Source organism: Lepisosteus oculatus, chromosome 25, assembly GCF_040954835.1.
Source record: "Lepisosteus oculatus isolate fLepOcu1 chromosome 25, fLepOcu1.hap2, whole genome shotgun sequence".
Taxonomy (NCBI): domain Eukaryota; kingdom Metazoa; phylum Chordata; class Actinopteri; order Semionotiformes; family Lepisosteidae; genus Lepisosteus; species Lepisosteus oculatus.
The window spans coordinates 7,391,031-7,418,862 of record NC_090720.1 but is presented as its reverse complement, the minus strand read 5'-3'; the positions used below and the strand labels follow the sequence as shown (position 1 = coordinate 7,418,862).

General features: G+C 38.2%; 1 protein-coding gene across 4 annotated transcripts; it reads right to left on the bottom strand.

Moving 5' to 3' along the window:
- Positions 1 to 672: 672 nt before the first annotated feature.
- Positions 673 to 26,942, bottom strand: alpl (alkaline phosphatase, biomineralization associated). Of its 4 annotated transcripts, XM_015337242.2 has the most exons (13): positions 16,341 to 16,355; positions 15,536 to 15,599; positions 14,158 to 14,311; positions 10,493 to 10,612; positions 9,677 to 9,792; positions 8,098 to 8,272; positions 6,955 to 7,130; positions 6,268 to 6,408; positions 5,204 to 5,273; positions 4,199 to 4,333; positions 2,775 to 2,966; positions 1,786 to 1,905; positions 673 to 1,277 (listed from the first exon to the last, which is right to left on the bottom strand). In XM_015337242.2, exons 3-13 carry the CDS (start codon positions 14,225 to 14,227, stop codon positions 1,009 to 1,011), a joined length of 1,584 nt encoding a protein of 527 aa, XP_015192728.1. In that variant the 5' UTR covers positions 14,228 to 14,311; positions 15,536 to 15,599; positions 16,341 to 16,355; the 3' UTR covers positions 673 to 1,008. The 4 variants fall into 4 exon arrangements, with proteins under 4 accessions (XP_015192728.1, XP_006641996.1, XP_015192727.1 ...); XM_006641933.3 differs by lacking the exons at positions 15,536 to 15,599; positions 16,341 to 16,355 and adding an exon at positions 26,785 to 26,942; XM_015337241.2 differs by lacking the exon at positions 15,536 to 15,599 and having other exon boundaries at positions 16,341 to 16,685.
- Between the last annotated feature and the right edge of the window lie 890 nt (positions 26,943 to 27,832).

Genomic DNA, 27,832 nt, shown 5'->3' with positions numbered 1-27,832 from the left:
TCTAAGGAAGATTATACATTTCAATATCAAACATTGAAAAATAATTTTAAAGTTTGTCTTTTCATTTCTTATTGTGAGTAAGCACTTACAGTACACATTTTTGGTCTATTACCTGATTTCCCAGAATTGTTTAACAGTCACGTAATAGTATCACAAATGAAATATATTTACATATGATGTCATGGCTACAGAATTGGGTGTTTTTAAGTCTTCGACTCGTTTTTCAGAAATGGCAGAACTGCAAACGTTCCCTTTTCCTGACTTGTTTCTATTTAGGGTCTTCTGCAAGGTGTCCTAGATTATACCCATGTTCCAGATAGCCCAGGTACGAGCACCACAAGCTCAGAGACATGTGCAAACCACAGGGGTGCTGAAACATCACTAGTAGCTGAAGAGCTGTTATCTTTTTATGTTTTATCTTTTGGCAGTGTTTTATTCCCCTCTGTTCCTCGAAATGTCTTGCTGTTTTCAGTCATATGCCAACATATACAGTAGTTATTGGCTATATCCCTATTTTTTTTCCTTTATGATGTCGTTTCCTTTTGCTATGTTGCTCCAGTAATTGACATATAAAACGATAGGTTTGCTTGTAAATGGAATTCCAAAAAACAAGTGGGCACATTACTCTTCTTCCATGTATGTATTGTCTAATCAGCTACAGTACATTGCTAGAATACCCAAGGACCTGATAGAGCATGCTGTCTTTCATGCTTGGAATTCTATAGATTACACCACTCATAGTGGCATAATGCTACCAAACTCCTCACTACTGTAACGTTCTTGAGCTGTTACTGTACATTCAGTGCTTGCCATTCTGCTACACGCCTGCCCTGACATCTATATCAGCTGATGTGAACTGTCAAGAATAAAAAGAGGTACAGTATAACTGGGTGGGTTGAGTTTGAGGCCAAGTCTGTTGAAAGTTGCTGCTTTTTCTACCAATCCATGACAGATTATCTCGGTCAAAAAAAAGCAGTCCCTCCTTGTGATATCGTTTTAACAAAAGTGTCAGCACAGCACCACGCTCAATGTGAGAAGGGCGGTCAGGCTGAAAACTGTGAAAGCAACAGAGGGAGCTCCAGAAGATCCTGATATACAGTGCTGCTTATTTTTGCCAATACAGGCTGCATACGCCATGACATGGGGGATGTAGTTCTGCTCCTTGACACCATGCAGCAAGTGTGCCATGGGTCCCTTTGAAAAAATGGCCACATCTTCACCACCATGAGTCTCCATTCGCAGGGGCACAGCTGACTGGGCCAGATAGTCATTGTGATCTGTGGACACAAGGGAGACAGGGATCGGGTGACGTCTACATGCTTTCCAGATTCATTTTGAACTTGCAATCCCCTGCTTTTCCATCATATTTTCAAAAAAGGCATCAGTATATTTGAATCTAGAAAATGAATGTTCTTACCATCTATATTCTAGAGATTTCCTTTTAGATTTGGCAGTTATTTACAGCCAAGGAAAAAATGAGAAGAGAAGGCTGCTTGTGTGACTTCTGAAACATGCACTGTCAAGCCATCTTCACCTTGTCAAAATGCGAGCCCTTCAGAAGAGTTCGTGTCGAATGGAGAAGTAAAACAGCTCCTGCTGATAGCACAGTAGCCTTACGGGTGTTGCTATTTCAGGGCAAGCCGAGGATTCTAGTGCAATCCCACCCAACCCCAGCGCTGCTTAGGCAGTTACACTGTGCCATTGTAATGAATACCAGCCAGAAAACCTGTCTCAAACCAGTGACTGTCTTGCATATACTGTGGGGAGTATTATTACATCACATACTGTAGTCGGTAGTGGAGACATTCTCCCTTCCTCCATTCACCAGCTTGTACCCTGGCCCGTTCCCATACAGGATGGATGTAAATGGCTTTTGGTCAATATCGCTCATCATAGGTGCCAATCCTGCAGAAAGTAAAGAAAAAGCCTTCAGATGGTAAACAAATTTCCTATTTCAAGTACACGCCACATTTCACACATCCACTGCAATTCTCGAAGGAAGATCTGTAGCTCAGACATCTATGAATCATGTCTTGGCGACTTTATAAAGACTGTTCAGGATAATAACATGATAGGTGATGAATGCTTGACTTGTCTACAGTACATGCATCAATCATGTTAAAGCTAAACACCACCTATCACTAGACTGTTGTATTCAGATTCATGGTTGACTCCTGGTCTGTCTGTTTCTATTTTTTTCTTTTTACTTGATCCACAGAGCCATCCAGCCACCTCATTTTTGCATATTAGCTTCAGACACTTATGTCAGTAAATATTAAGTTGCATGAGGTTTTACATGCTCTGGCTTCAGTTTGTATTACGTGTTATCTCCAATACATTTATCTAAAGTTAAACTGCTTCATAAGAGACACAGAAGTCCTTGTTTAGAAAGCACAGAAAATGTGTGGCGTGTTAAAAAAAAAAGATAAAAATGGTACAAAATGATGTATGTATCTTCCCATTGACTGCTGCTCCACTAAATGCATTTGGGGCAAAGCCAGTGCAGCAGTTTCAAAATGCTGAAAAGCTTGTCAATGTAGTTCTCCTCACTGTCACCATAGCAAAGTCACCTTTGCTGTCTGGAGGGGTGTGCTCTACATTATAAGGTGTGTTGATTAATTATTGCTTATTTATGAGCCATCTCCATTCTGCTTGTATAGATCTCCAAGGCACCTTCATATCGGGTTTTGAATTTATGTGCATGTGTGGAGTTTATTTTGATGGTTGGCCTTTTGATTTGTGTGTGTTTACTTCTATTATTGTGGGCAAAGTACCGAAAATGGGGTTCCCTCTGTGGGTGTAGCCCCCAAAGGTGAAGACATGGGAGTGGTCTGCTGTCACGACGGTCTGGGTGTCTTCTTCACTGGTCAGGAGCCCTGCCCTGCCAATGGCCTTGTCCATCTCCACCGCCTCATGCAGGGCCTGCTTAGCTTTCCCCTCGTGATGGCCGTGGTCAATCCGACCCCCTGGCAGGACACAAAGAGGCATTTACTCACAGAGTCTGTCACAGAGGAACTCGAGATCTCTTGAAAACCTATAAGCGGATGAACTTTGTCTTCAGTTTAAAAATTCTTCATGAAAAATATAGATTGTAGATGCTGTAACATGCATAAAAAGTTAACACGTAAGAGGCACTTATGAAGGGACAATGTATTTTTTAAATCTTCTCAGAATGACATAGCCCAAGGAAGTTACGTACAGAATGCACAAGGTGTCAGTCAGTGTACCAAGTACTGCATCCTGGCATTTTTATTTGTTGATCTGATGCCGGACTGCACCATTCTGTAAAACTTCCAGGAGGCACAGTTAATTCTTAAAGTACCACAGCTGCATGTGGTTGTCAATCTAATCAGTACTGTATTAAATATTTATAATACTGAATCAAACTAATATCCTGACAATCCCCTGTTTAATATAATTATTGTTTTTTTAATTACATACTGTATACAGAATTATACAGTATTGGTAAGGGCCAATGGGAAATTTGGCCAGGACGCCAGGGTTACACCCTTACTCTTTTCAGGAAACACCCTGAGATTTTTAATGACCACAGAGAGTCAGGACCTCGGGTTTACGTCTCATCTGAAGGACGGTGCCTGTTTACAGTATAGTGTCCCCGTTTCATTCATCACCTCTTCTGCTGCATCATCAGGAAGAAACAAGTTCAAGTATTAAACCTTCTGCAGATCTTCAGTTTAGTTATTTATTTTTAATCAGTATCAATATAGCAAATGATACCCCTCCTCAAAAATTATATATTTTTTTTATCCTCTGGAATATATATTAAATTATTTAATAATAACATCACATATTAGTATTTTTAAAATGCAGTCAAATTTTGAAAAAATATTTTCTTTTTCTTTAACTAAACATATAAGTATATACACAGTAGTATTGATGGTGTCAATTTATTTCACATTTTGAGATATGCTCTTGAATTATGCTTGACTGTTACAAACCAATACATCCAACTGCATTAACAGGACAGCAAGCTGAACAATACAGGTGTTTTTCATCTCAAATGTGGAAAACAAAATTGCCTTTCATTGGCAGTTATGTTATTTGATTGGTAAATACCATGGCCTAGGGATTATGTCAGCAGAAAAATTAAAAGAAAGACTTTAAAAAATCCAAATCTGTTTTTTTTTTCTGGCAGATTGCTCGTGTGGTTTCTTCATATTTACCATTGATAACCTACCTTCCACCAGCAAGTAGAAGCCCCTGGGGTTTCGTCTCAGGATTTTGATGGCTATTTCCACCATCTCGGTCAAGGAGGGGTCTGTGTCTTTGTTACGCTCCAGCTCATATGGCATATCTCCAGGCTCAAAGAGACCTGTTGGACACATGTGAGGGGTTAGAGTCCCTTGGTTGTTACAGTCAAGAAAAACTGGTGCTCAAATAATTTTGCCCTAAAAGTTTTTTTTTTTACTGAAAATATTCTATTCTTTCTTCAGTGATAGTTTCTTCTCATGCACAATGCATAGTAAATATGCTCTTTCAGCATCTTAGTCCATTCTTAGAGGTGTCTTCCTATTTATCTAAAAAAATATGAAACAGAAAGTAGAACAGTTCTTTATTATGGCTTGAAATATTTTTGTTTATGTACCTTAACTCTATAGGGATAACCAAAACAGAACAAAGCCAAATATCTAGAAAATTCTGGTTCGCCGTCGTGTAATGATTACTTTTCCATTGTATTTCTTTGATTATTAGTGGGCCTTTGGAACTGCTACATTTCTGATATAAAAAGCACCCTGTGGACACAACTGACATTCTATGGCTTTGTGTGTTTGCAAATCCCATATAAAAACAACACAGACCAGCACATTAATGCTCAAGATAGCTCACTGTATCTATTTTATGAACCTTCCATTTTTATTCATTTTTTATTCTTTCCCATTCATTGCATGTTCTAGCAACTCCAAGGGATTGGATCACCTTAATTAATCACGATGTTTGTGGACAGACACTTGTAATGGTGCCCTGGAGTCTACGTAGTGCAATACCCTAGATTATGCACTGCATTGCAAAAGGCGATCTCTTAGTTCCTAACCAGTGCTTCTAATGCAGATGGAAACACAGGAGCATCACAGGAGCATGCACTTAAGTCATTTTGGTTTACGCAGGAATGAATTCTAAGGAGATAAAGATACTTTAGAGCATGTTAACATTTTTTTAAACGTTCTATCAGGTTTGAACATACCCAGTAAATAGTTTACTCTGTTTGGATCCAGAGATAACAGCTGACGTCTGTTCCACACATAGTGGCCATTCTGGAATAAATAAATAAACCACAGTCAGTTTCATGGCTGTATTGGCTGTACTGGAAATCCTATTCTGCCTCTTTGTGGTGTACACTCTTCATTTTATGCATTCACTTATAATGTATCCTCAGATGACTAGAATCTGTTTTGGGTTGCCTAAAATGTTTCCATGATATGGAAATGTTTGATTTCCACTCTTCTACATTTTTTATTTCTTCTCTGCTGCATTTATAATGATAGATTATAATAGCATGCTTACATGCTAGATCAGCAAAAATGTTTCTGAAAAGACTTTTCAAAGTCACGCAAAAAAGAAACTACTCACACTGGTATACCAGATATGTGGTATACTACAGTTAAGATGTTTCACCAAAGATTTACAGATTTGTAAGATCTGTGAAAATGATCTTTTAAGAGCCTGAAACAGTCCCTAGGCAATGGGTAAATATTTCTTTAAGCAAAGCTGTTACAAGTTCTTCTGGATACATTTTCTTAATAGATTGTTTACTCTCACATTGACAATTATAACGATGTATTTTTAAAACCACTGATTTTCAGAACGTTGTGGATAATTCCAGGACAGTAACAGAACTCTATTAGCTCTCTCAGACACCTCTGCTGGCAATTTACTTTGAGAAGTGCTTTACAAAAGGAGGTTAGTGTGAGTGTCACTGACTTGATGTCCTGTATGAAAAGCTTTAAAGACCACTTCAATAACCTCAGTCATCTAAAAGACATGCCATCCTGTTTCCTAACCTCTCCATTGTAGACTAGATTTTATTGAGATGATGTTATTTCATTGGAGTAGTAAAGATATCCTGTTACAAAGAGGATTATGTGGCCTTGTAAAAGTCAGTGTACATTTCCACCCATGATTGTAAGTGCATCCTTGCAGTTTAGATTAATGGCAGCACCTTCATCCTGTTTCATTTCATTCAGACGGGGCTACTTCCTGGGGCCTTTTGACCTGAAAGGGATGTTAGAATAGCTGAGGCTTCCTTACCATGCTGCTGGTTCTGTTTTTCCACTCCTCTATGAGGCTTCTGCCGTCCCTGCGAGTGCCACTGTGTTTGCGCTCGTTGGGGTACTCCACATCGGAGGTGTTTTTGGGGTACATATACTTCCTCCCTCCTCCCATGATCACCTGTAAGCCCATCCCAGAGAGCTAGATGAACTCATGCATCTTACCATACGTGAACATAACATTAATAAATAAACAATGCCCCGTGATTTCATTTGGCTCTTCATAGTGAATCTCGGTATTTCATAATCAGGTGTTAAGAATAGACTCCACGGTTTAAGAATACATCACTTCTTGATCTGTGATCCAAGGCTTGCGTTTGAGTCTTTAATACAAACAGTTATTTTGCTCCGGTCAATCTCATATAAACATATATTCCAATATCCATCAGTGTATAAAGATTAGAATTTTAAAATCATTCTCCATCAATCTAATATGGTTTACATAAACGTTTTGCTTTTTGGGTATTTTAAACATAATCTGTAATTCTTCTGAAGCATTTCCACTCAAGGTCAGGTGTATTTTCAACACACTGGTATGGCCAGATATGTGAAACATGGACTAAATCTTAGATAAATGCATACTAAAATTCAAGGCGAAAAGGGGTGATTTTTATAGTTAGGGGGGCAGTGTTTTAAAGGTTTCAAGCATGGTTTTAGGACAACTTACGTCAATGTTGGGAATGTTCTCGAACAGCTGCCTGGCGATGTCTTTGCAGCCACCTTCAATGGCGTCTTGGGGCATCTCTCCATCAGAGTACCAATCCCGATCCACACAGTGTGCATAGGCGGCGCTAGGAGTGGCATGGTTTATCCTTGTCGTCGTGACAATGCCCACTGACTTGCCTTAGAAATAAAACCAGAGATGAGTAAATGACTGGAAAGATGGCTATTCGTTTTGATTAATCAGACTCCATTTACTACTAAAATGCTTGGGTTTTCATTAAATAAAAGAAGCAAAATGTAAGTCTTATTTTGTGCATTCAAATGAGCCTATATGTCCACTGTAGAAGTGCAAGGAAAAATAATGTGAATTTGTTAGTTGTTGTCATAGTGACTTTGTAAAAGGTCTTTTAAAAAAAGTTTGTGATCCCTGACGTAAACATTCACCCAGTGTAGTAATGCTTGTGGGATATAAAATGAATGAGAACTGTACGAACGGGTCAGACACAGCAGCACCTAAGCTGAAAAACATCTCACATGTTGAAAAACATGAGAGACTGAGCACAAGTCTTCACAAAAGAAAAAATGTTCTTCTTGTACTGCACTAAACAGGGGAGTTACAGCTTTGTTTCTTCTGTATTTTTAACAGCAGATCCATCTGCTTGTTGACTTAGGCAGGTGTTTCACTTTAACAGAGGTGACCATCGGCCGTGATACAACACATCTCAAAGCGCGATCTTCTGAAAGTCAATGAGGTCAGATTCCACACATACAAATTCAAACCTGCTGTGTACACAGCACAGAGAAACACCCATAAAAGCCAAATAACCTTCTGAGTACAGGAAAAAATTATTGTAAAAAAAAAGACAGGATTACATGTATATACTGTAACTGAGCCCCCTAACAGACTGGTCATGGAGCAGTGTTAACATAGAGGGTTTCGGTTATTTTACTAAATTCTCAACACTTACTTGGCTCTACCACTATTAAGCCAATCTGAAGGCATTTGAGACATACCGTATGTGCCAAAATCTCAGAGTAAATGTTCTTGGACAAACATAAGTTTAAAAGCAATAAACGGTGCGTTTCAGAAATCCCGATAATAATGTCAGTGACGGCGCCGAACTAAAACGCTGGATCTCAGCCATACCTGCGTCTTTGGCCCACTTCAGGATGGAGGAAACCTCGTTCCCCTGGGTCGTGTTGCACTGGGAACGCACCGCTGCCGCGTTCACCCCTACTGTCCCCTCGTTCGCCTTCACCCCACACAAGTAGGCCGTGGCCGTTCCCGCGCTGTCGGGCACCTGTGCGTTTGTGTTGTAAGTCTACAAAGAAATGCAATGAAAGCAGGGGCTGAAGCAGAGCTTTGCCAGACAGGTGTAACTAATGAAACTGAAAGGGCTGGCTGACTGCTAACCCTCAGTTTTTAAAAATGCATCTCTAGCATTTATGGACATAGCTCATCTTTAGTACTCTACTCCTAGATTGAATGCAGGTTCAGATCTATTAGAAACCTAGTAGGTGGGTCTGTGCTTTTCCCAGTCATGTGCCTTTTAGAGTGAGTTTCTTATGCTTGAGCGTCTTATTTGGTTTCTGCTGTTTTTCTTTTTATGCCCTTGGTCTTTCAAAGAATGCACTGGTGTAAACTGTCAAATTCAAAATGACTCGTATTGAAGGATCAAAAAACAGTAGAAAAATAATGTCGACAAAGGGTTATTAAGAAGGGGTAAAAACTTTTTACAGTACACTGTCATGGTTATAAATTAACTGCTTCCTTCTTCCTTCCTTCCATCTTCCTTCTTCAACCATTGGAGCTCTGATTTTAAGACTTTTTAGAAGTGTTGTTTTTTTACTATGTATAGTGAATCAAGCTTTTTTTTCTTTGTCACATTGCTTGCTGTTCTCAACAATTAATATGCATAACAATTAGGCATAAACCCAACTGCTAGTTTCGGGTTTGTATCAGTTTGGACAATGTACAGTAGGTCTGTATTTAGCAGTAAAACAAAACAGGATATTTTTCCGTTTGGGAATCGCACCATAATACTTTGTTGCATGTTGTGTTGTAGCTTAATGCAATCACATGCTCCACCCATTGATATAATTCATTTCAAAGACAGCAGGTATTGTATTTGCATGGTAAAGCAATTTGTTAATGTATGTGCAATCTTGTATAATGTTTGTTAAATATTAAAGAGATGAAGAGCAGTCCCCCAAGGCAAAGTCCATGTTGTTAAGACTGAAGTGGTGGTAGAAAATGTTTTAGAATATACCGTAGCTCTTGGAATCACACATGGCTCAACACACAAAGGCAGGCACTTAGCATCATGGCAGCTCTTTAGCTAGGCACCTGCAGGCACTCATTTTTTCGATTGATGCAAACTTTCCTTTCAGGCACCAGGGTCCTTGCAGTGTGTTAAATGGCCAATGGCTCAACAGATGGGTGTGATCGGACTAGATCGGAGGAGCTAATCTATGTATTTAATTTGCTAAAGAGCAGAGTCAAGAAGGCTTTGCAGCACAGCTGAGTCTTAAAGCAGCCTCCTATTCCAAATCAGCTGAGTATGTAATATAAGAAATGAGTGTTTTTATTATTTTTTATCCTTGCAGCTAATCATCTCTTATAGTTACGGAGAGAAAGGAACGGGGAGGGGTGAACCAAGAAAGGAGGAAACCTTGAAGGAGTGAGAGAGGGTGTAAGATTAAGAGAAAACCAGAGATAAATGTACCTTGGAAAGAGCCACATAGGGAAACTTGTCCATTTCCAGTTCAGTCTCTTCCCCACTGTGCCCATTCATCTGGCCCTTCAGAATTCTGGCTGCTGTTACCGTAGGAATGCCCATACCTGGTAACAAGCCACAGGGGTCTGTGAGGAGCAATGACTAGGGAAAAGCATAGCACGTAACCTGCCATATTTCCACAGCATTCACACATGATTACACATACAAAGCTCATTTCAATTAGTTTCTGAATAACGTATGCCATTTATTTAATGTTCATGTTAACCATGCTGTTTAAATTATCTCTTTTAAATTACATCCTCTCATGTCCTGTGTAAGAGGATGTTTTAGCACTGCAAATGTTTATACTGAAGTCACTACAAAAGTGCATAGGACAGGTGCATATGGCTCTTTTTATAAATGGGTGGATTAAATGTGAACTAAGCCTGTTGGAGTCAAATCTGTTTTCTGTTCAAGTTTCATTTCGTTACAGGGTTACTTGCACAATTTGGTGCCAATTTATAAAGAGAAGAATTACATAGATCTGTTACCACTTAGGTTTTATTTATTTTAAGAGTGTTTATTTTACAATAATTCTACACAGTCTATTTCATCCATTTTCTTTTCTAATTTTAAAGCAGAATACAGTGTATTTATTAAATTACAAAATGTGTTCCTATTTGCTAGTCAGCATAACTTGTTAGATGAAATAGTGAAATCTGACTAATATGAGTTCTGGTCCAAAACAGCGTTCCATAAGTCACATTTAATGTAAGTTGGGGACTGTCTGTACTGGATTGAAAACAGCTGTTTATTTTTGCTTACCGTCTCCAAGGAAAAGAATGATGTTTTTGGCAATGTTCTTGTTGTGTTCTTGCAGAGACAGAGCTTTCTGTAGTGTCTTCTGAGCCATATCATTCCAAAACCTGGGATTTTTCTCTTCTTCTAAATTACACACAAGTGATATGAAAATGTAAGTATGCAGAAACACAAATAGCATTTTCCTCACTAATGTCTGGCTGCCCCATGCCACCCAATCCCAGCTCAACACCATTTGGGGTTACCCTGGCCGCAGCCAGCTAACGGCACATCCCAGTGGGATTTAGGGCTCAACCCATCTTCCAGGTGAGCATATTTTGCTGCCTGAACCATGTGTAGCCCCATGAGTCTCAACTGTGAGCAAAGTGATAGTACCATCATTCAGAATAGTATGGGCCCATACTTTATTTTAGAAAACAAACCAACCAATGTAATTCATAAGTCACTGTTAGTAAGATGCAAGCAACTGTATCTGGGAAACCACTTTACTGTCAATGACATAAGTGCAGTCTTACACGTTGACAAGAAACAGAATGTGGATCTTCTGTATTTTGTCATTTTTTTGGCGATGTTGTAAACAGCAGGGTTTGGCAAGGATCGTGGCTCTTAGAATTTCAGAAAGAATACGAACTTGATTAGAAAAGTGGTTACTTTCATTTCAAATGTCAACAACCTTAAAGTCTGCATCACAATGAGATAACCACTAACCTTTCTTGTACAAAGGAGCTTTTATAATCATGATGTGCAAATAAAGAGGCTGTACAACAATGAGGTAGAAAGAAATGAAAAATGAATGCAATGAATGCTATTATATTGTGCTATAAGTGAAGGAAGAGCAGTATTGACGTACAGTATTAATAATACATCAGATTACAAACGTGTGCTCTAAGCTCCAACACCGGTTTCCTTTCTTTCTAATTTCATATAGTCTGTGATATTTTTTTGTTAACAAAAAAATACAACAATACTGTATATACTGTACAGTATTATCCCCAGCTCGAAACAAGCAACTCTTACAACCTGTTTTAAAAATAGTGTTCACACAGAACATGGAAAATGGTTTTCAGAGAGGTTTAATAGTTCCAATCCAAGGGCATTGCTAATGTGTATGATTTTTTAAAGTATCCTGGTCAATTGTATTATCATGAATGAGGCACTGCAAATATTTGTGTAACATTATAGCTAGTGATACATTTAAAAAGGTGACAGGAGTTCATCATTCTGAGTGTAAAGTCAAAAATAAACCCTGATGATCACATATACAGTACATGTAATTACTGTATGGCCAGTTGTACTAAAGCAAGAGCTTAAGAGTAGCTACACACAAATATATTTCTATGTTTTGTAGATATTACTTAGGCTTTTTGTGCTTATCAGCTTAGCAAAACAAATCCAAGCTAAAATGATATTTTCTAGTTATACTAGAACAGTATTAGTACAGTATTTGGAAATTGCTTCAGGATTTAAAATCGTAGTGGGTTTGTAAATTTATAGAAAGGAAAAGCTTTCCTCAAAATATCATAGAAGAATGTTCATCAGGGTAAGTCCAGCACTGAAAGTAGGTACTGTAAAAGTCTGTACTACAGTATGTAACAGTAAACAAACGATGCCTGCTCACCTTACTGGCAAAAACAACTTCATTCCTATTTTGACTTAATATAACTCTTGTCTAGGATATATCTTTGGATTCATATTCCTTTTCATGCTCCCACTTTAGTCATGGATATAATTACCACTGTAACAGGATATTTGTGGCTTTTTTATTATGCCCAACGTGTTTGGAATAGCCAATTCTCTCTGCTCATAGATACTGTACAAACCAAAGTAGCACAATCACTACATGGGATAAGATATTATGACAAAACACCATGTTATCATAGTAATAATACATGACTTGAAATGTGCACGTTCTTTGTTCTGTTACATAAATTGTGATTTCATGGGTCAAGGACTCTTCATATTCCACTCCTGTCTAGACAAACAGAGCAGATAAAGCCTTTTAAATGGTGGGTGCTAGAAATATTTTTGGTTTAATAATATTGTGGTTATATGTTTTCTATTATTACTGCTGTATTTGTTACACATAAATGGAAAAATCTGTAAATTTTAAAAGTTTAAATGTGTATACACCAGGTACAGAGTTCAGATGCCTTTTGCTATTTATGTTCTTATGCGGTGTTGTACAACTAGGAATCTGACTTGACACAGACAAGTGTGTGTTTGCTCTGCACCCATTCGTAACTCCTCTATCCATAAAACAGAATGTTGTCACATAGCATTGGTTTTGGAGGCGAGACGTTAATTACAGTTAAACTGCTAATAACGTCTCTTAAGAGATGGGTGACTGAAAACCCAACCTCAACTTGTTTCCACCAACCAATCAACATGTATGCTGTTTTGCAAACTCTAGGCAAGTAGTTTGAGTGCCTTCATATAACATATTGAGGCTTGAAAGAGGTATTAGACTTATCCTCATTCCTCCTGGAAGTTTTTATTCATTTGTGGGGGGCAGGGGGTGATACAATTCTCAGGAAGACTCTCAAATGCTCCGGCGGACTTGGGCTACTTGTGCAGTGGAAATCCCTAGCGAGAGTCATGCTTGTGGCTCTGAAGCCAGAGGTACTCCTGGGTAGCAGTGATGGATTCCTGGAAGAGGCAAAGCTACTGTATTATACATAAGAATCTGTGAATCGTGTGCAAACGAGAGGAGGCAATTGGGCCCATCTTGCCCAATTTTGCGTTTTGGTAGTTTTGCATCTAAAATTTCATCCAGCCATTTCTTAAAGGTTGGAATCTAGTGTTTCCGATTCTCTGTCCTAAATGAATTACCCTTAAGAGTTACGCATGTACATGAAATTCCCTGTTTTTCTTGGTTCACATGCAAATACCCATGTACATGTGTCTGAGGTTTTTACAACCGTCATGCCTTTCAGGATGGGCTAGCGATTTATGCACATCTCCCGATTATCTCTTCTAACTTGGTGTCCCTGTTACAGTTGACATCCTTAGAAGAAACTTCTACCTCAAGTAGAAGACTCCTATTTTCAGAATTCTTTAAAAATCCTCCGATCAATGTTCAGAGACAATTAGAAATTAATAGATAAATTAAATGCCAGGCTGAGACTTTGAAACCAATTGGTTTCCTCTTACGAATGCAGTGATCTGGTATGTACAGGACTTGAATTTCAGTAACTAAGAAAGGTCTAACGTGAACCTCATGACAGCTCATGAGTTTTTATGTGTTGGTCTCATCCATGTGACATTCGGTTTGTCCGTCAAACAAAGTTTTGTCTTAGCCAAGTTTACAGTAAATAGTGTCAATTGTAACACACTCAGTGTTTCTACAATGAAGTATCTGAATTACAAAATGTTTATGGCGATATGGTTTCTCATAGTCTCGTAGTACAAAAAGAAATGTGAACCATTTTTGTGAAAAGCTATTAATTTTTTAATGTTAATTTTAATTTTCAGTTAAGTGTCAGAATATGTCCTATTGAAATGAAGTATTTGAGTAGCTTTCATGTTAATGGTAGAATTGTATTTTATAAATGTAAAGTGTTCTTGCAAAGACGCCTATCATTAATGGAGCTGTTTTTTTATTAGCTTTTAAATGTATTATCTGATAGCTGAGCGACTATTTATGTAAACTAGATTTAAAAAAAAAAACTCACCAGGAAACTCTGGCTTCCCTGAGCAGACCCACACGAGACTGGTGCAGAGGAAGACTGATGTCAGCTTCATTCTGTCCTCAGTTTTGTCAGTGCCCACAACATATAAAACTGCTCGTCTTATGAAAAGAACTGCAAATTCAATTCATTCCAGTTCCTGAAAAAAAAAACAATTTGAATTAAACACAGTAGGCATCTTGGCTCATAGCCATGATGTATATGTACCGTGGGAAATTCACCACAAGCTCATCTAATGGACAACTACAAATCCAGTATCCTACATTTTTTGAGAAAGTTTGTACATTGTTTATATTTATTTGTATTGGTAAAATATTATGTTGCCTTCATATGATGTTGTGTTTCTTGGAACTAAAGCAAATATTTAGGTGGTGAAGAATGTCCCATTTTGTTTTGAATCTAAACATGACCTGTGAATGGATTTGGAATTCTGTGGCATTTAGCACTTGAAACTTTATTTTGAAAGCAGTTGTTTTAAGATTGTGAAAACAGTTGTGGGTGGGCTTTCTTCTCATGTGTTTGTTATCTTGCCCCTGAGCATCCCTGAGTAAAAAAACAATTGCCAACTTAATATAAACAACTTATAATTGAGTAGGGAACTTAAATTGTTTAAAATTAAATTTACAATTGTATTTTGATTTAATTTTCCTTACTGGGACACAATAAGGCTTGTGTTCATGTAGAATCTGTACTGTGCATAGTATCCAGGCTAGCGATTAATCAGCCTTAAAAACAGAATGATAGAAATCTGCAATATTAAAAGCTGGATGAAGTACTTTAAGTGATTGTTATGACCCTACAGTTGTGTAAACATAACACCTCATATTATTATAGGGATGCAATCTATAAAGGTTGGATTGTGTTATACAGATGGATGCATGAAAATTACATGATCCACCACAAAAGGCATGATGTCACCATTTCCACATATTTGTAAAGCCTATCATTTTGTGTGTTTTATATTGTTAAGAACAGATAGCTGTTGTTGAGAAGAGATGGAAATATTCTGTACAACATGACACAGGCATGCGTGATGTGGAGTTTTTTAAATAGCCTCCTATTGGAAATCACTTGGTGAAGCTTTGACTATCTATGTTTTGTAAACACTGTAGTATCACAAACTCTGATAGCATAGGTTCAGCAGCTCATACACCCCTGCATAAGCAGCCTGGGATTATGCCTGTTATTTTACATGTGCTACAGTCAAGGTCATTTTAATTGGATTTAGTGCTACAGTGAAGAGAGATTAAAAGATGCAGCAAAGAGGCTTAAATCTAAACAAACAAGCCCTGTTTGTACACCTCCATCTTTAACCCTCACCTAACATTATTCATTCATGAACATGTAAAAAATGTCATCTTACATTATTCCTGGCATTTTCCTGGTTATACTGGAAACCATCTTCCTTCTGCTGTGTCCACATCAGGCTGTGAAATAATATCTGTGTCTAAAATGCTCCTTCATTTTGTTTTTGTCTGGATACATGTAATAAATGGAATTTGAAGTTGAAGATAACTCAACATGCACCAGTAGAAGTATAAAAAATAAATTAAGAATGTCTTTGGGATGTATATGTTAATATTTTTAACTATACAGCAGCTACTAAAACGGTGGTCAGGTCACACCTTTAAATGATGCTCTTCTTCCTCTCTCGATTTTCAAAAAGTAGGATCTAATGTGTGGGGACATTGACACTATTGAGACCAACAAACTTCTAATGCATTTTAGAAACTTACTGGGAATTCTTTTGCAGTGTGAACATCTTACAAAAGCCACATACAGGAAGATATGGAAGGCTCAAGAGTTAATAAAATGTGTCTGTTCAATTATTCATTGTGCTGCATTAGATTGCACTTTGATCACCATCTAACAGTACACAAGTCTGTCATCACGACAAGTCATCTCCTGTCAACAGACACCACAATCCTGTACATGTCACGTATTCCGGTTTACTGTGTAAGCTTTTAATAGGTTATGTGTCATCTGTAACTTTGCACAGACTACTCCTGGAAATAAGAAATCCCTTTTTCCAAAAAAAAAAGTCTGTCCTAAGAAGACAGCATCAGTATCGGAAAATAAAGTTACTGGATGCACATTGCTCTGCAAATTAGCTTAACCTCTATACTGCTAACATTGTGTGCAAACTGCTACAGACCGATACGACTGACCTATATCCTCCGTTTGGAGCAGAGATGATACAAACCCCGCGGGGAAGACTCTTTCAGAAGTGCATAGGGGTGCCCAGTGGCTTCAGCTTGGGTGCCACACGACAGGTGAAATAGCACAGCAGCGCTAGGACGATCATGAACAGCGTGCCAGAGAAGAAGGAAGTCAGTACCACCCACAGTTCTTCAGCTTTCAGCGACAACATGCTGTTGTGCCTGGTTGCGTGTCCGAGAGAATTTTAATGACAGAGAGCACGCCTGCTCTTTCCACAGCCACTGGGATTGTGGACGCAGCTATTGTCCACCAATGAGCCCCCAGCCCTGCTTGAGACCTGTCAGCATAGTGGCCCTGAGTAAAGGCTAAGGGCAGTGAGATCATGCTTGAGAGGGATTAGCACTAATGCCAGTAACTACAACTGCTGGCAGACAAGTAAACGCCTTACCCGAACAGCTGATGAAGCTCAGTGAAGGAGCCCTTGCCTTTTATGCATTTGTTGAGTGAAAAAATGGCCATAAAAGTGTCTCGCACGCTTTGCATTTTTGTGTTTTGCATGAATAGGGGCTTGAACCTGTAGAGCTGGTTGCGTTATGATACCAGGATTGATGATGTTGCTACTGGCAGGACTGGTAGCCTTCCAAGGGCAACTCTGGAATATTTTCCCACGATTATGTTGTCTTTGCACTCTTCAGCCAAGGCATTCCTAAGGAAAAGCTTTACTGTGTGAAAAACTGTGGTGGAATGAATGAAATCTTGTTGGAGGTGCAGATCTTAGCTGGGTGTATCAGTCACCATCATGTCCACTGTATTTTCCTTGTATTTTGGCAATTGTATAGTTTAACTGTAAAAGTACTTAAGAATAATCTAGCAATGTGAGAGCACTGAAGAGATGTGGCAGATCCCATATTGGTCTGATAATTCACCTTTGTGTTCATAGAAGACTATCATTCTTGACCATATGGGATAACCAATAAATGATTAACTTCATACATTACAATGTTTGTCTCACATTGTAATGTACATTATGAAGTTAATAACCTCAATACTAAAATATGGGTGGTCTTACAGTCATAGACTGATTTTTCCCAAAAGAAATGTTAGTTGTGTCTCTAACATTTTTCTCTTCCTCTCGAAGAGCTGCCAATGTGACAAGAATGAACTGGGAGCTGTCATATGTGTCACATCACAGAGCATTGTTTGAGAGGACTTGCTTCTACTTTTGCATGTGATTGCCTAAAATGTCTAAGAAGAACTAAAAAATGAATAACTATGCTCAGGCAGGATAACCGCATATCAGTTTGAGCCAAGTGATGAACGAGACTGGGACGCGTCTGAAAGAGTAAAGCTGGTTTTGTGAATAAAACTGCTGCAAGTGACAAAAACTTTACTTTGTAAATACGTGACTTCTGTATGTCTCAGTGCCAGTCAGTTTTAGGTAGTTTGTGTAATTTTGTTTTTAAACACTGAGACATTCATTGCTTTGGAAATTGTGTGCAAGGGGACTGTGTTTGGTAAAAACGTTTTCCAAATGTGAAACGCAAATGGTTATTAATTCACAGGTTCCACAGTACGTGTTACCTTCCTCACTGATAGTTTGGTATTATACCTTAAGCAATATAAACAAACACAGTTCATATCTGTAAACTCCCTTTGTCTCTTCTTTAACCGTTCTAAAAATTGGAATATTTCTGCTCCAAAAGCTCAGTTTAGAGGAGGAAGATAAGAGAATTCCCTTTGGAGACTGAAACTGGGAACAGATTACTATTCTGTTGAAAGATGTTTTTAATTTGGATTATTTTCTGAAAACAATAAGCATCTTTATTAAATTAGCAATGAAACTGATACAGTTAAGCACAAATTGAACTGATGAATATACTTAAGACCATTTATGGGACTAATTTGGTGTTACAGAAGTCACAGGATGTCTGAAAGCAACAGCAATCAAGAACAGGAAACATAGCAGACGATACAGATGTGTTTACTTTTTATTGTAAGATTGAAAATGTCTTTGTACATTCCGTACATTTTATAATAATATTAGCATTTTGCAGTGCATGCGTTAGCCTTTTCAAAAGAAGAGGTCTCATTGTCACACATTTGTTTGTATGAAAATACTGGGAACAAAACTGAGTACATCAAAGGCACTACAACCTAAAAGTTTATTTTCCCAAACTTTTGCAACAGCTAATGGATATTGATAACAGATGAGAATGGTAGAGGAATAAGTCTGGAACACAAATGTGAACTCGATTCAACAGGGAGTATTGTTTTGTGTCAGGATAATGTTACCTTTACAGCAACCATTCCAATTAAAGCTTTTTTTTCTTAAAGATTGACTGAAGATATGAAGTCCCTTTTCTGCAATATTTCTACAAGTGATATGTAGAGGGCTGTTGTGTAAAACTGAAAACTTGGAGAACAAAAAACAAGACTCTGGTAATACACTCAGAAACCTAGCTATAAGAGGAAAGAGACAGGATTTTAGGGGATTGGATATTACATGGACAATACCAGGTGTTTATAAAATTATTCAATCCATTCAAGCAACTGTATCATAAAGATTTGTTACACGCACAATAGATCCATCAGGAATGTAGCACTTTTCATCCTAAAGGACCCAAAACACTTTGCATTTAGGAAGCAATCAACTTTATGAAGCAGCGAACTGCAACACCCATCTGTGTGACACACTGTAAACATCAAGCACCAGCAGCCCTACTACACAGCAGGTCAAATGGAAAAGTGAGAAATTTGATCATCTACAGAACTAAGGGGGAGGTTTTTAGGTAGGCCAGATTGTGCAAGCCCAGAGTAAAATTATGCCAGTATGTTAACCTACTCATAACAACGGCACATGAGATCTTTAACTAAAGATCCCATGTTGCCATCAAGAACTCGGGACCACCAGAAGGATGGTATTTCCTACAGCACCATTTCCTCTATTACCATGCTAGGTCATTGTTTTGGATTTCCTGGTTTAGGGGGCAGAGTACAACCTTTTGGTTGTGGTCCACCACCAGCAACAACCTGGATTTCTCTGTAGGGCTCCCATCTGGCTAGATGGAACTGACCAGGCTCAGTTTTGATTAGCTGCTGACAAGATCAAGCCAGAAGGAGGCAGGCCTGCTATCAGTGTAGAGTCTTCTTATGTAAATTGTCACTGTCCAAAGAAGTGTATTCTCTTGACAGTACCATTTGTGTGTGCACTAAGCATGGGTTTTCAATATACTGGTTTTTGGCAAAATGAGCCCTGATGTGAGTGTGTGTGTTTTTGCACCTGTGTGTGTCCTGAGAAGAACTGGCTTCTCAACCAGGGTGGACCCTGCCTTGTGCCCGTTGCTTGCCAGGATAATTGTTGCATTCCTTCTTGTGTGCACTCTTTTTCTAATGTTTCATACTGGACTATTGTTATGGCAGCAACACAAAATTGCCATTTGAGATAAGGCGGTGTTAAAAATAGACTCTGAGCTAAAAATGCATCTCTTTGTGTGTTTCTTTTTTCCAAACTCACAATATGTGATTACCATGTACATGAAACATCATCTTATATTTATTGATGATTCAGTCCACTGTTGATGATTGCCATCAGGCTCTTCAGAACCTCCTGACCGACAGAATCAGTGTTGATTATCGAAGTATTTTCCATATACCATGCCTGTGGTATACAAAGCAGGACATGAAGGTAAAATGGGGTGACAGTGTGCAGGTATACTACATGCCCTTTAATGAATAATAGGAGTGAAAAGCAATAAAATGATCTTTTCATAGCAAATCATCAGTGAGATTCACTGTTCATTGTTCGTCAGTTCAAGCTGATGGGCTTCAGACCATTGTGTGATGCTAAATCTGTCACTAACATCTCTCGCACTAAGTTAATTTTTGTTGTCAAACTAGCTATTTATTAATGAAAGAGTGAGAACTCACAGATAATAATGAAGACATAATATATAATTATATAAAGTAAACAACTAAAAAGGAACTTAATGTAAACTGCTTCTGCAGCACTTCATTTATTTAGTTATTGCAAGAAAAACTCCAAAAGGATTTATCAAAGCAGAATCAAAGCTATTTAAATGGCTATTTAAATGTTTTCCATCGGAAGCTGTTACTTTTGTTTAAATGTTTGTTTAGAAAACCATTACTGTTTTTTGGTGTGGTTTAGTATGCTATCTTGATCAATTACAAGTCAAAAGCTCTAGTCATTCATTAGCTGTGTATGACTGTTATATCCAGGTACTGCATTTCAAGTCTCAAGAGAGAATTAACTGATTTTTCTTTTTCATACACCACTGTTTATCCCATAGGATCCCAAAGCACGAAGAGATTCTGTTCATCCACCTCTGAAGGGCAGCAGCCTTTCTGTGCCAGTTCAACTCCACATACGATCTGGTGGAAAAGTGAGAAACTACTTCAGCAGTTTAATTTTGTGAAAATTCACTTTATGAAAGTGCCATGAGCTCTGTATGACCAGGTAGTCCCATCCAGTGGTCAGTGTTGTGGTAGGTAGAGAGGGTGTTATATTGTACTTTATTTAAAGAAGGTTTACATTGCTGTGTGAATTGGATAGAGATCTGTATGACCACCTCCTAAATTCAAGTTAATGAAAGTTAATTGTAAGGAAGGATGAAATGTAAGCACTGGTATGCACTGTTTGTACCCCTGGGAAGATGTTCATAGAGACCTCAAATGGGGGGGGGGGGGGGGGCTGACTACAGGCTTTGTAATGTGTTCCTGCTGCTTCTCCTTGTGATTTTAAAGCTTTGTTGTTTTTTAAAGGAATTTGTTTGTTTAGTTTTCCTTCTCACCAATCAAGGGTGAGCTCAAGTGATAATCTGACTTTGTTTAGCTCTTTTCTAACCAATCATTAGTAAACAAGTGATGTGGTGGTATTCTGTTGGAACAGTGAAAGAGAAATCGCTGCCCATCTCCTCCCAAGGTACACAATTAAGGAGCTCGTGGATTTAATAACAGGCTAGAAATATTGAATTTTTATCACCAGTATAGTCTGCTAGGAGGCTCAGCAGCATTGTGAATCAGAATGTGAAGTGTCTGCAAATGTCAAATGAGAGTTTTCTGTAATGAATAGACTACCCATAATGTTTCTACTGATTACAGAGAACCAAATGAGTGTCCCGAGACTCAGGAGAAATTTTATTTTAAAATATTCAATGTAATTTTTAGAAGTAAAGGTATTTTTAAATCAATCAGTTTTGTTTTAAAATCCAGCGGCTCTTACACAGATAGAGTCACCAATGTGACTGTGTGCTCACTTGTATTTTCTGACATTTTTTAGGTTACATTGTTGGACTGCCAGCCAGAAAGCTCACAGAAAGGAACAGCCAAGCTGGTCAAGGTCCAGTCTGCAACACTAAAAGCATACAGCGGCCTGAATAGGAACAATTATTTTGTTCTTCTGCCTTTGTTGACTTTTAACTAGGTAAGGTTCAGCAAAGAACCATCTAGTGTACATTTCCGCACAATTTCAGAGCAGCACTTAATTTTGCATGGACTGCTTTCCCGGTGTCACAACCTGTCTCTCCTTAGTTATCAGCCTCTGGACAGCACACAGCAAGATCAAAGGAAAAAGATCAAGGAAGTGACCTGTGTGTGAAGGGGACCCAATAAGAACTAAATCATTATTTAGGAAGTTTTGTGGCCAAACTTAGAAACAAGCAATCCACAATGCAAATTCCTTTCAAACATCGGTTTAACCAAACTAGTTCAAAACATGCAAGCCAATAAGTACTGCCAGCCAGGACATCTAACAGCCCTATTAGAAGATGTGTGAAGCTGACGTTCAAGGCACACATTTTGCAATTAAGCAAGTTTTATTCTAATTAGGTAAAAAAAAATATCCCTCTAAAAAAAAGTGGAAGTTATGTTTTTTTAAATTGAAAGGCTTAGAAAACGTATTTGTGGACCTGTCAGGTACTTGAATAAACCCTGAAACTGGGGTGACTGCAAAACACAACGCCCACTGGTGTAAAGAATCTTTTTTTTTTTAAACTGAAAAATGTCCTGCTCTGTGCTTTAAAAGAAAAAAAGAAAATATTGGTCTGCACCTAAAACTGTACCCCTGATTATTTTCAAAATTCTAGAAAACAGTGTTTTATTTTGTCCTAGCGTTCAGTTCTGGGCTAGTTGTTGCCAGGCAACAGAAGTCGACGTCTTGAGATCTGCTTTCATTGAAACGACTTTTGATTGCAGAAAATCTCAGGAAGTAAGTAGGCCAGAGCTTGTAATGTGGGTGCATTTAAGAAGAAAAGGGAAAGTGCAGAGCAAAAAAAGAAAGGCAGAACAGGAGGAGAAAGCAGCAGAGGTAGTTCACAGATATCAAAAAGGGATTTAAAGGCTTTAAATGAAGAGGAAACACACCCTGAAACTGAGTGATGCCTAAAGTCATGTCTTAGAAATCAGCTGAAGGATATCAATTGACAAGGTCTCGGCAGTTAGGATCTTAAGACTCCTTTTCCAGGTTTTATGAGCTACAAGGCAATGCAAGAAGACATAAACCAAGGCTGGGCTACTTCTTCCGAAGAAAAAAATGTATTGACTAGCATAGGTGGATGCTGCATATTGGTGGTGGTGGAGGGGATCCCCATTACCTGTAAAGCGCTTTGAGTGGAGTGTCCAGAAAAGCACTATATAAGTGTAAGCAATTGTTGTTGTTATTATTATTATTATTATTATTATTATTATTATAGAATTAAACAGTGAATGTGTATTGTTGCTTTTTGGCTTCATTTGTAAAGCATGTGTAAGAAGCAGAAACTCAAGTCACCAGCCAGAAATGAATGGCAATGGAAGACATTTGTTGTTGTTATCTTTGTGGGCTCTGCTGTGCTAGAAGAATTGTGACCAGTTGCATAGAACAATTTGAATAACACCTCCCTTAGTTTTCATATTAAGTTTTGTGTTGGGGTGGTGCACAATGTAGCTGAACCCATTGAGGTTACCTGAACTGCAGCCAAGTTCAGTGACAAATAAAATCTACCTGTATAATACAATCATTATCTAAAGCTCTTTTTGATTTATATCCAAATAATTAAAGCCCATAGTCATACAATTGTCTATTAATTGGGAAGATAATTTTACCTTAAAATGAAAATGTTTTTCCCCACTACATATGTATATTAACCTATAAGCCTTCCAATTTAGCCTAAAATCATTCATTTTAGTTTTTAGATAAATACAAATGCAGTGATTAATCCTGCCAAAGAATAAATAATTTAATTCTCTGTTAAAGTCCCAATAATAAAATAAAGGTTATTATTAATGTTTTTTTTAAGGTAGCATCATTTGAAATCCAAAAGGGCACTAATGCCAACATGATGATGATTAAAACATAATCTAAGATTTATTTTATACTTGAGTCACAATACCGATCTTACAATACCGATTCTTAGGCCACTGGTCATGTACTGGTGATGCTAAAGTGTGTATTCCTAATCTGGAAAAAAACGTAGTTATTTCATTCTAAGACCTTGCAAAATGGGGCAATATTCTGAAAAGAGTATACTGAAAAAGAAATTAAACCCAGGGTGTCATTCTCCGTCTTGAAGCAGGAATGAATTAGTAAGCTTACACTGTAAGGTGGCACTTTTATGAACAAATGATAAACAGCTTCAAGCTGAGACTAATCTTCTCTGAAACCTTGTCATCTGAGAATCACCGGGAACACTCTGCGGAGTGATGTCACTGTCTCACTGGAGGTGAAGTCGAGCTCAGCACTAAGTTGTTTTCTGCTCCATTAACTCCTGTCATCAAATTCCTTACCAGAATATCTGTGCTAGAATGGTGTGGAAAACAATCAGAAGCAACTGCTTACATGTCCTTGTCTGGACTAAAACTGAGGCAGCCTCAATGTTTTTAAAGACGTCAAGGAGCCGAACCTTGGCTCACCTTGACCCTTGAACCTTGAACCTTGGAAACTTGACATCCAACCAAAACTCCAGAATAACCAAATTAATCTTGTTCCTTGTGGTTTTTCTTTTGTGCTGTCAGCATTCAAAAACCACATCTATTTTTTTTTGCCCAGTGGGCTAGTAGGCTTTACCGTTTCTCCCATGCGATTTGCCCACTCTTCTCTTTATAATTCATGCGTTTTGCTTTATGAATGACAGGGAGACAGACCAAGATAGGCTCAGCTGCCTTGTTTAACTAAGCTGTATGATATCACTTCCAGTATGTAAAGGCATAATCGGTTGTTACAAGTTTGATCCTTTTAAGTGATATTGGCTGTTACAATATCTTTGTATACTTTATTGAGCAGTTTCCAACCTGGCTGTTTTGGGAAATATCTGATTGCATATACCTCAAGAGTAATGTTTCTTTTAATAGCCCAGTACTGCAAACAACAATACATATAATTGATGCCTTTTGTAACTGAGTCTCAACTGAAAAAAAGGCATAGGAGAACATTATTCATTCGATGCCAGTCACTAAGGCACACTTCAAACTATTTGTTTTGTGAGCCAGTACTCTGTTTCCACAGGTCAGAACTCATATAGCTCAGATGCCTCAGGTTCTTATTTGCCAGGGTGTTGTACAGTTAAGAAGAAAATATTTTCACCCGTTTGCAGCACAAAACAATGTGAGCCTCCCAAAAAGAAAAAAGTGGATCAAACTGTAGCACACCTGCCATTCAGCAATTGAGAGAAGTTGCCGGAAAGGTCTGAGGTGATTAAAGACCCTTTGATAGTAGGTCCTTTATAAATGTTGGTTCATTATATTTTCACACCCAGTGGAAACACAAGACAGAAATTCATGTCTGATCATGAAAAGACAAAGCAAAATGGATCTGACAGATCATGTGGTGATAGGTGACTGATATACGAAGGTGTCAAACCACTACAGCAATCTGAGGATGCCACTCAATAAATGTGTTCACTTACCCAGAGACGACCAGAGAGATCATTAGAACTAGAATCCAATTACTACCTGAGACAGACCTAAAGGTAATAAATCTATTCAACATAATTTAAACGTTTTAGGCACCTAGTTATTTCATGCAGCACATAACGAAAGGTTACGAAGAAGAAAAGGCCATTTGAAGACTCTCATTATATGCACAATGAGAATAGCATATTGTCATGGGCAAATGCTTCTGTTTTTAAAAAAGATGTGGGAAGCTTTTTGACTGTGTCTGTCTCTGTATGCCAGAAATCGCTCTGGGGATCAGCTGTACATTGTATTGTAACTGTTAATGTCAAACGGATCTGTTAATGCACTGTAGTGCTGTAAGTCTCAACACAAACCTATTTACAGCTTCTAAGAAATACAAGTTTTGTCTGATGTAATAAACCTTAAATGACAAACACCAATTACATTCAGCAGTCGCATTCGAGGAGTCACTTCATTTGGATAATGGGTTTACCGGTGCCTGAGATATACTCTAATCTGTGTCACTTATTACGTGTTTTTTCGGTGGTAGTTTTGGTAGAGAATAGTCTCCTCGTAAAATGTAGCATCGGCATAGTGAAGTGTTTATTATTACGTTCCTAATTACGCGACTTTTAGTAACCAGTAAATGTTGTAATGATTACCACTGCATCTCATTAAGTTAAAAGTTGTTACACCCACCGAGCCTGCACCGCGATGGAAGCGCAGGAAAAAACTCAAAAGGATGCTGAAGGAAAAGTAGGGCAAATCTATAAACGGAGCTTTGTAATGAATTTTTAACATCTATCCTGGACATGTTTCGCTAATTACAGAAACTACAAAGCTTAGCGATACTAAGGCCAAGATGGATGGTATCCTATCGTAGGGCATAATACTGTTTCTTAACGTAATATAATTACTTTATACAGTAAGTGAACCACTAGTTGCCACAGAATATCTTTTTGGACATCTCTCAAGACTCGGGTATCTCAAGATCTCGCAGGTAGGTGCCTAACTAAATGCAATAGACTCTACAGCTTTAAAACAAATTCCATAAAAGACGTGTAGGTTTATGACCAAAGTAATGAAGAACTTTTGTGTATGTGTTTTTATCAAATGTGCTTCTTCAAAATCCAAACTTACAGTTAAAAAAGGTTTATGTTGCTGCAAATGTACTGTAAACGGATTTAAAACTTTTGGTTTGCTAACACTTAAGGGTTTTTTTTATTTTAAAATAAATGGCAATAAGTAATTCCAGTACTTACAAAGTGTAAAAACTTCATGCAGGTTTGGCAGTGCGACCCATGTCTCCATAAATTACACTGAGCAAACCAATGTAATAAATTCACATATGAACTTCATTAATGAACTACGCTACGGTTTCGGGATTTTTCAAATTTGAATCCCGTAGTCATGTGTTTTAAATGCACTTATTTTCATTGACCTTCCATTCAAGAAGCACATGCGCTCCCTCATCGACGGCACCTTCATACATGTAAAAAGAACAGTTAAGATCGTTTTCGCAATGCAAAAAGATTATTTCCAACCAGAATTAAAAAAAAAACTTACTTGTGAATTCCGTTTTCGCTCAAAAAAAAAAAGTTTGCCTTTCTCCGTTGCACAGAAAAAAAACCCCAGCAGCAGCAGCGCACTCCACAAAAGAGAAACTGGCGGTCGTTGGACACTCGCAACTGCATCTGTCTGAGCCTCAATCACTACAATGTCAATGCTTTTATAGAGGCAGCCGAGCACTGGAGAAAGATCAAGGATGCCCGCTGTGAGTGCGAAGGAACCGCAGGCCACCACCTCACTGGATCGAGAGCTCCACCTGGCGACTTGAGGCACTCGGAGTCAAAGATGCGAGCTGGCGGCGAGCACAACCCAGGCAACGAAATTTGCCCCCGACTTCAGTATTCCAAAACGATACCAACACCATTGCTCGTTTGGACACAGATATTCCTGGTAGTTACAGTATGTGTGCTTTTTAATTGTTTAAATCAAACTCCACTCACACAAAAAGCACAATTTATGAAAAGATTGTGACTGAACGTCTAACGCCTCATGTCTGATTAGTATATACAGTATACTGCACAGTATATGCATGCTGAGTATCATCTAGAACTGTGACAAGTTCACAAAGGTATTATAAGGAAAATCACCATCTTTTGTAGTATACACACTGACATTTTATTAGACATCGCATTGGTAAAATACATCATTCTGACATTTGTCTCATCCGGGAGTCCACTGACAAAGTCAAGGGTTAACAGTGTCTGGCCACAAGCAAGACATGTGTGATGCATGTTCTGCACCAGGATGTACCAGGATTATACCTTGAGACCGTAAATGCTTCTTTATTATCTTTTTATTATTACGATCTTCTCAAACACTCCCTCTGTGAATAGCCACTGTATTTTAAAATAAATCTTATTTCGGAGGGAGAGTTTTCAGCATTTATTTTCCTTGTCTAGGTTATTGGTTGTGTGCCTGCTTCTTTTCAGAGGTCAAACTTATGATCAATTAATGGTGCTGTACACGTATGTAAGGGGGACAAAAGAAATGTTTTTGTACAAACACGATCCAGCTGGAGTTAGCACAAAAACAGAGCTCGGGAATT

What these genes read in the sequence shown, in the direction of transcription:
- alpl (XM_006641933.3), bottom strand. Translation starts at nt 14,227, where the DNA reads ATGAAGCTGACATCAGTCTTCCTCTGCACCAGTCTCGTGTGGGTCTGC. An exon ending in CTTCTACTTGCTGGTGGAAG is followed by an intron (nt 2,967 to 4,198) that starts GTAGGTTATCAA and finishes GTGTCCTGCCAG; the next exon opens with GGGGTCGGATTGACCACGGC. An exon ending in TGTCTCCACTACCGACTACA is followed by an intron (nt 1,278 to 1,785) that starts GTATGTGATGTA and finishes TTGTGTCCACAG; the next exon opens with ATCACAATGACTATCTGGCC.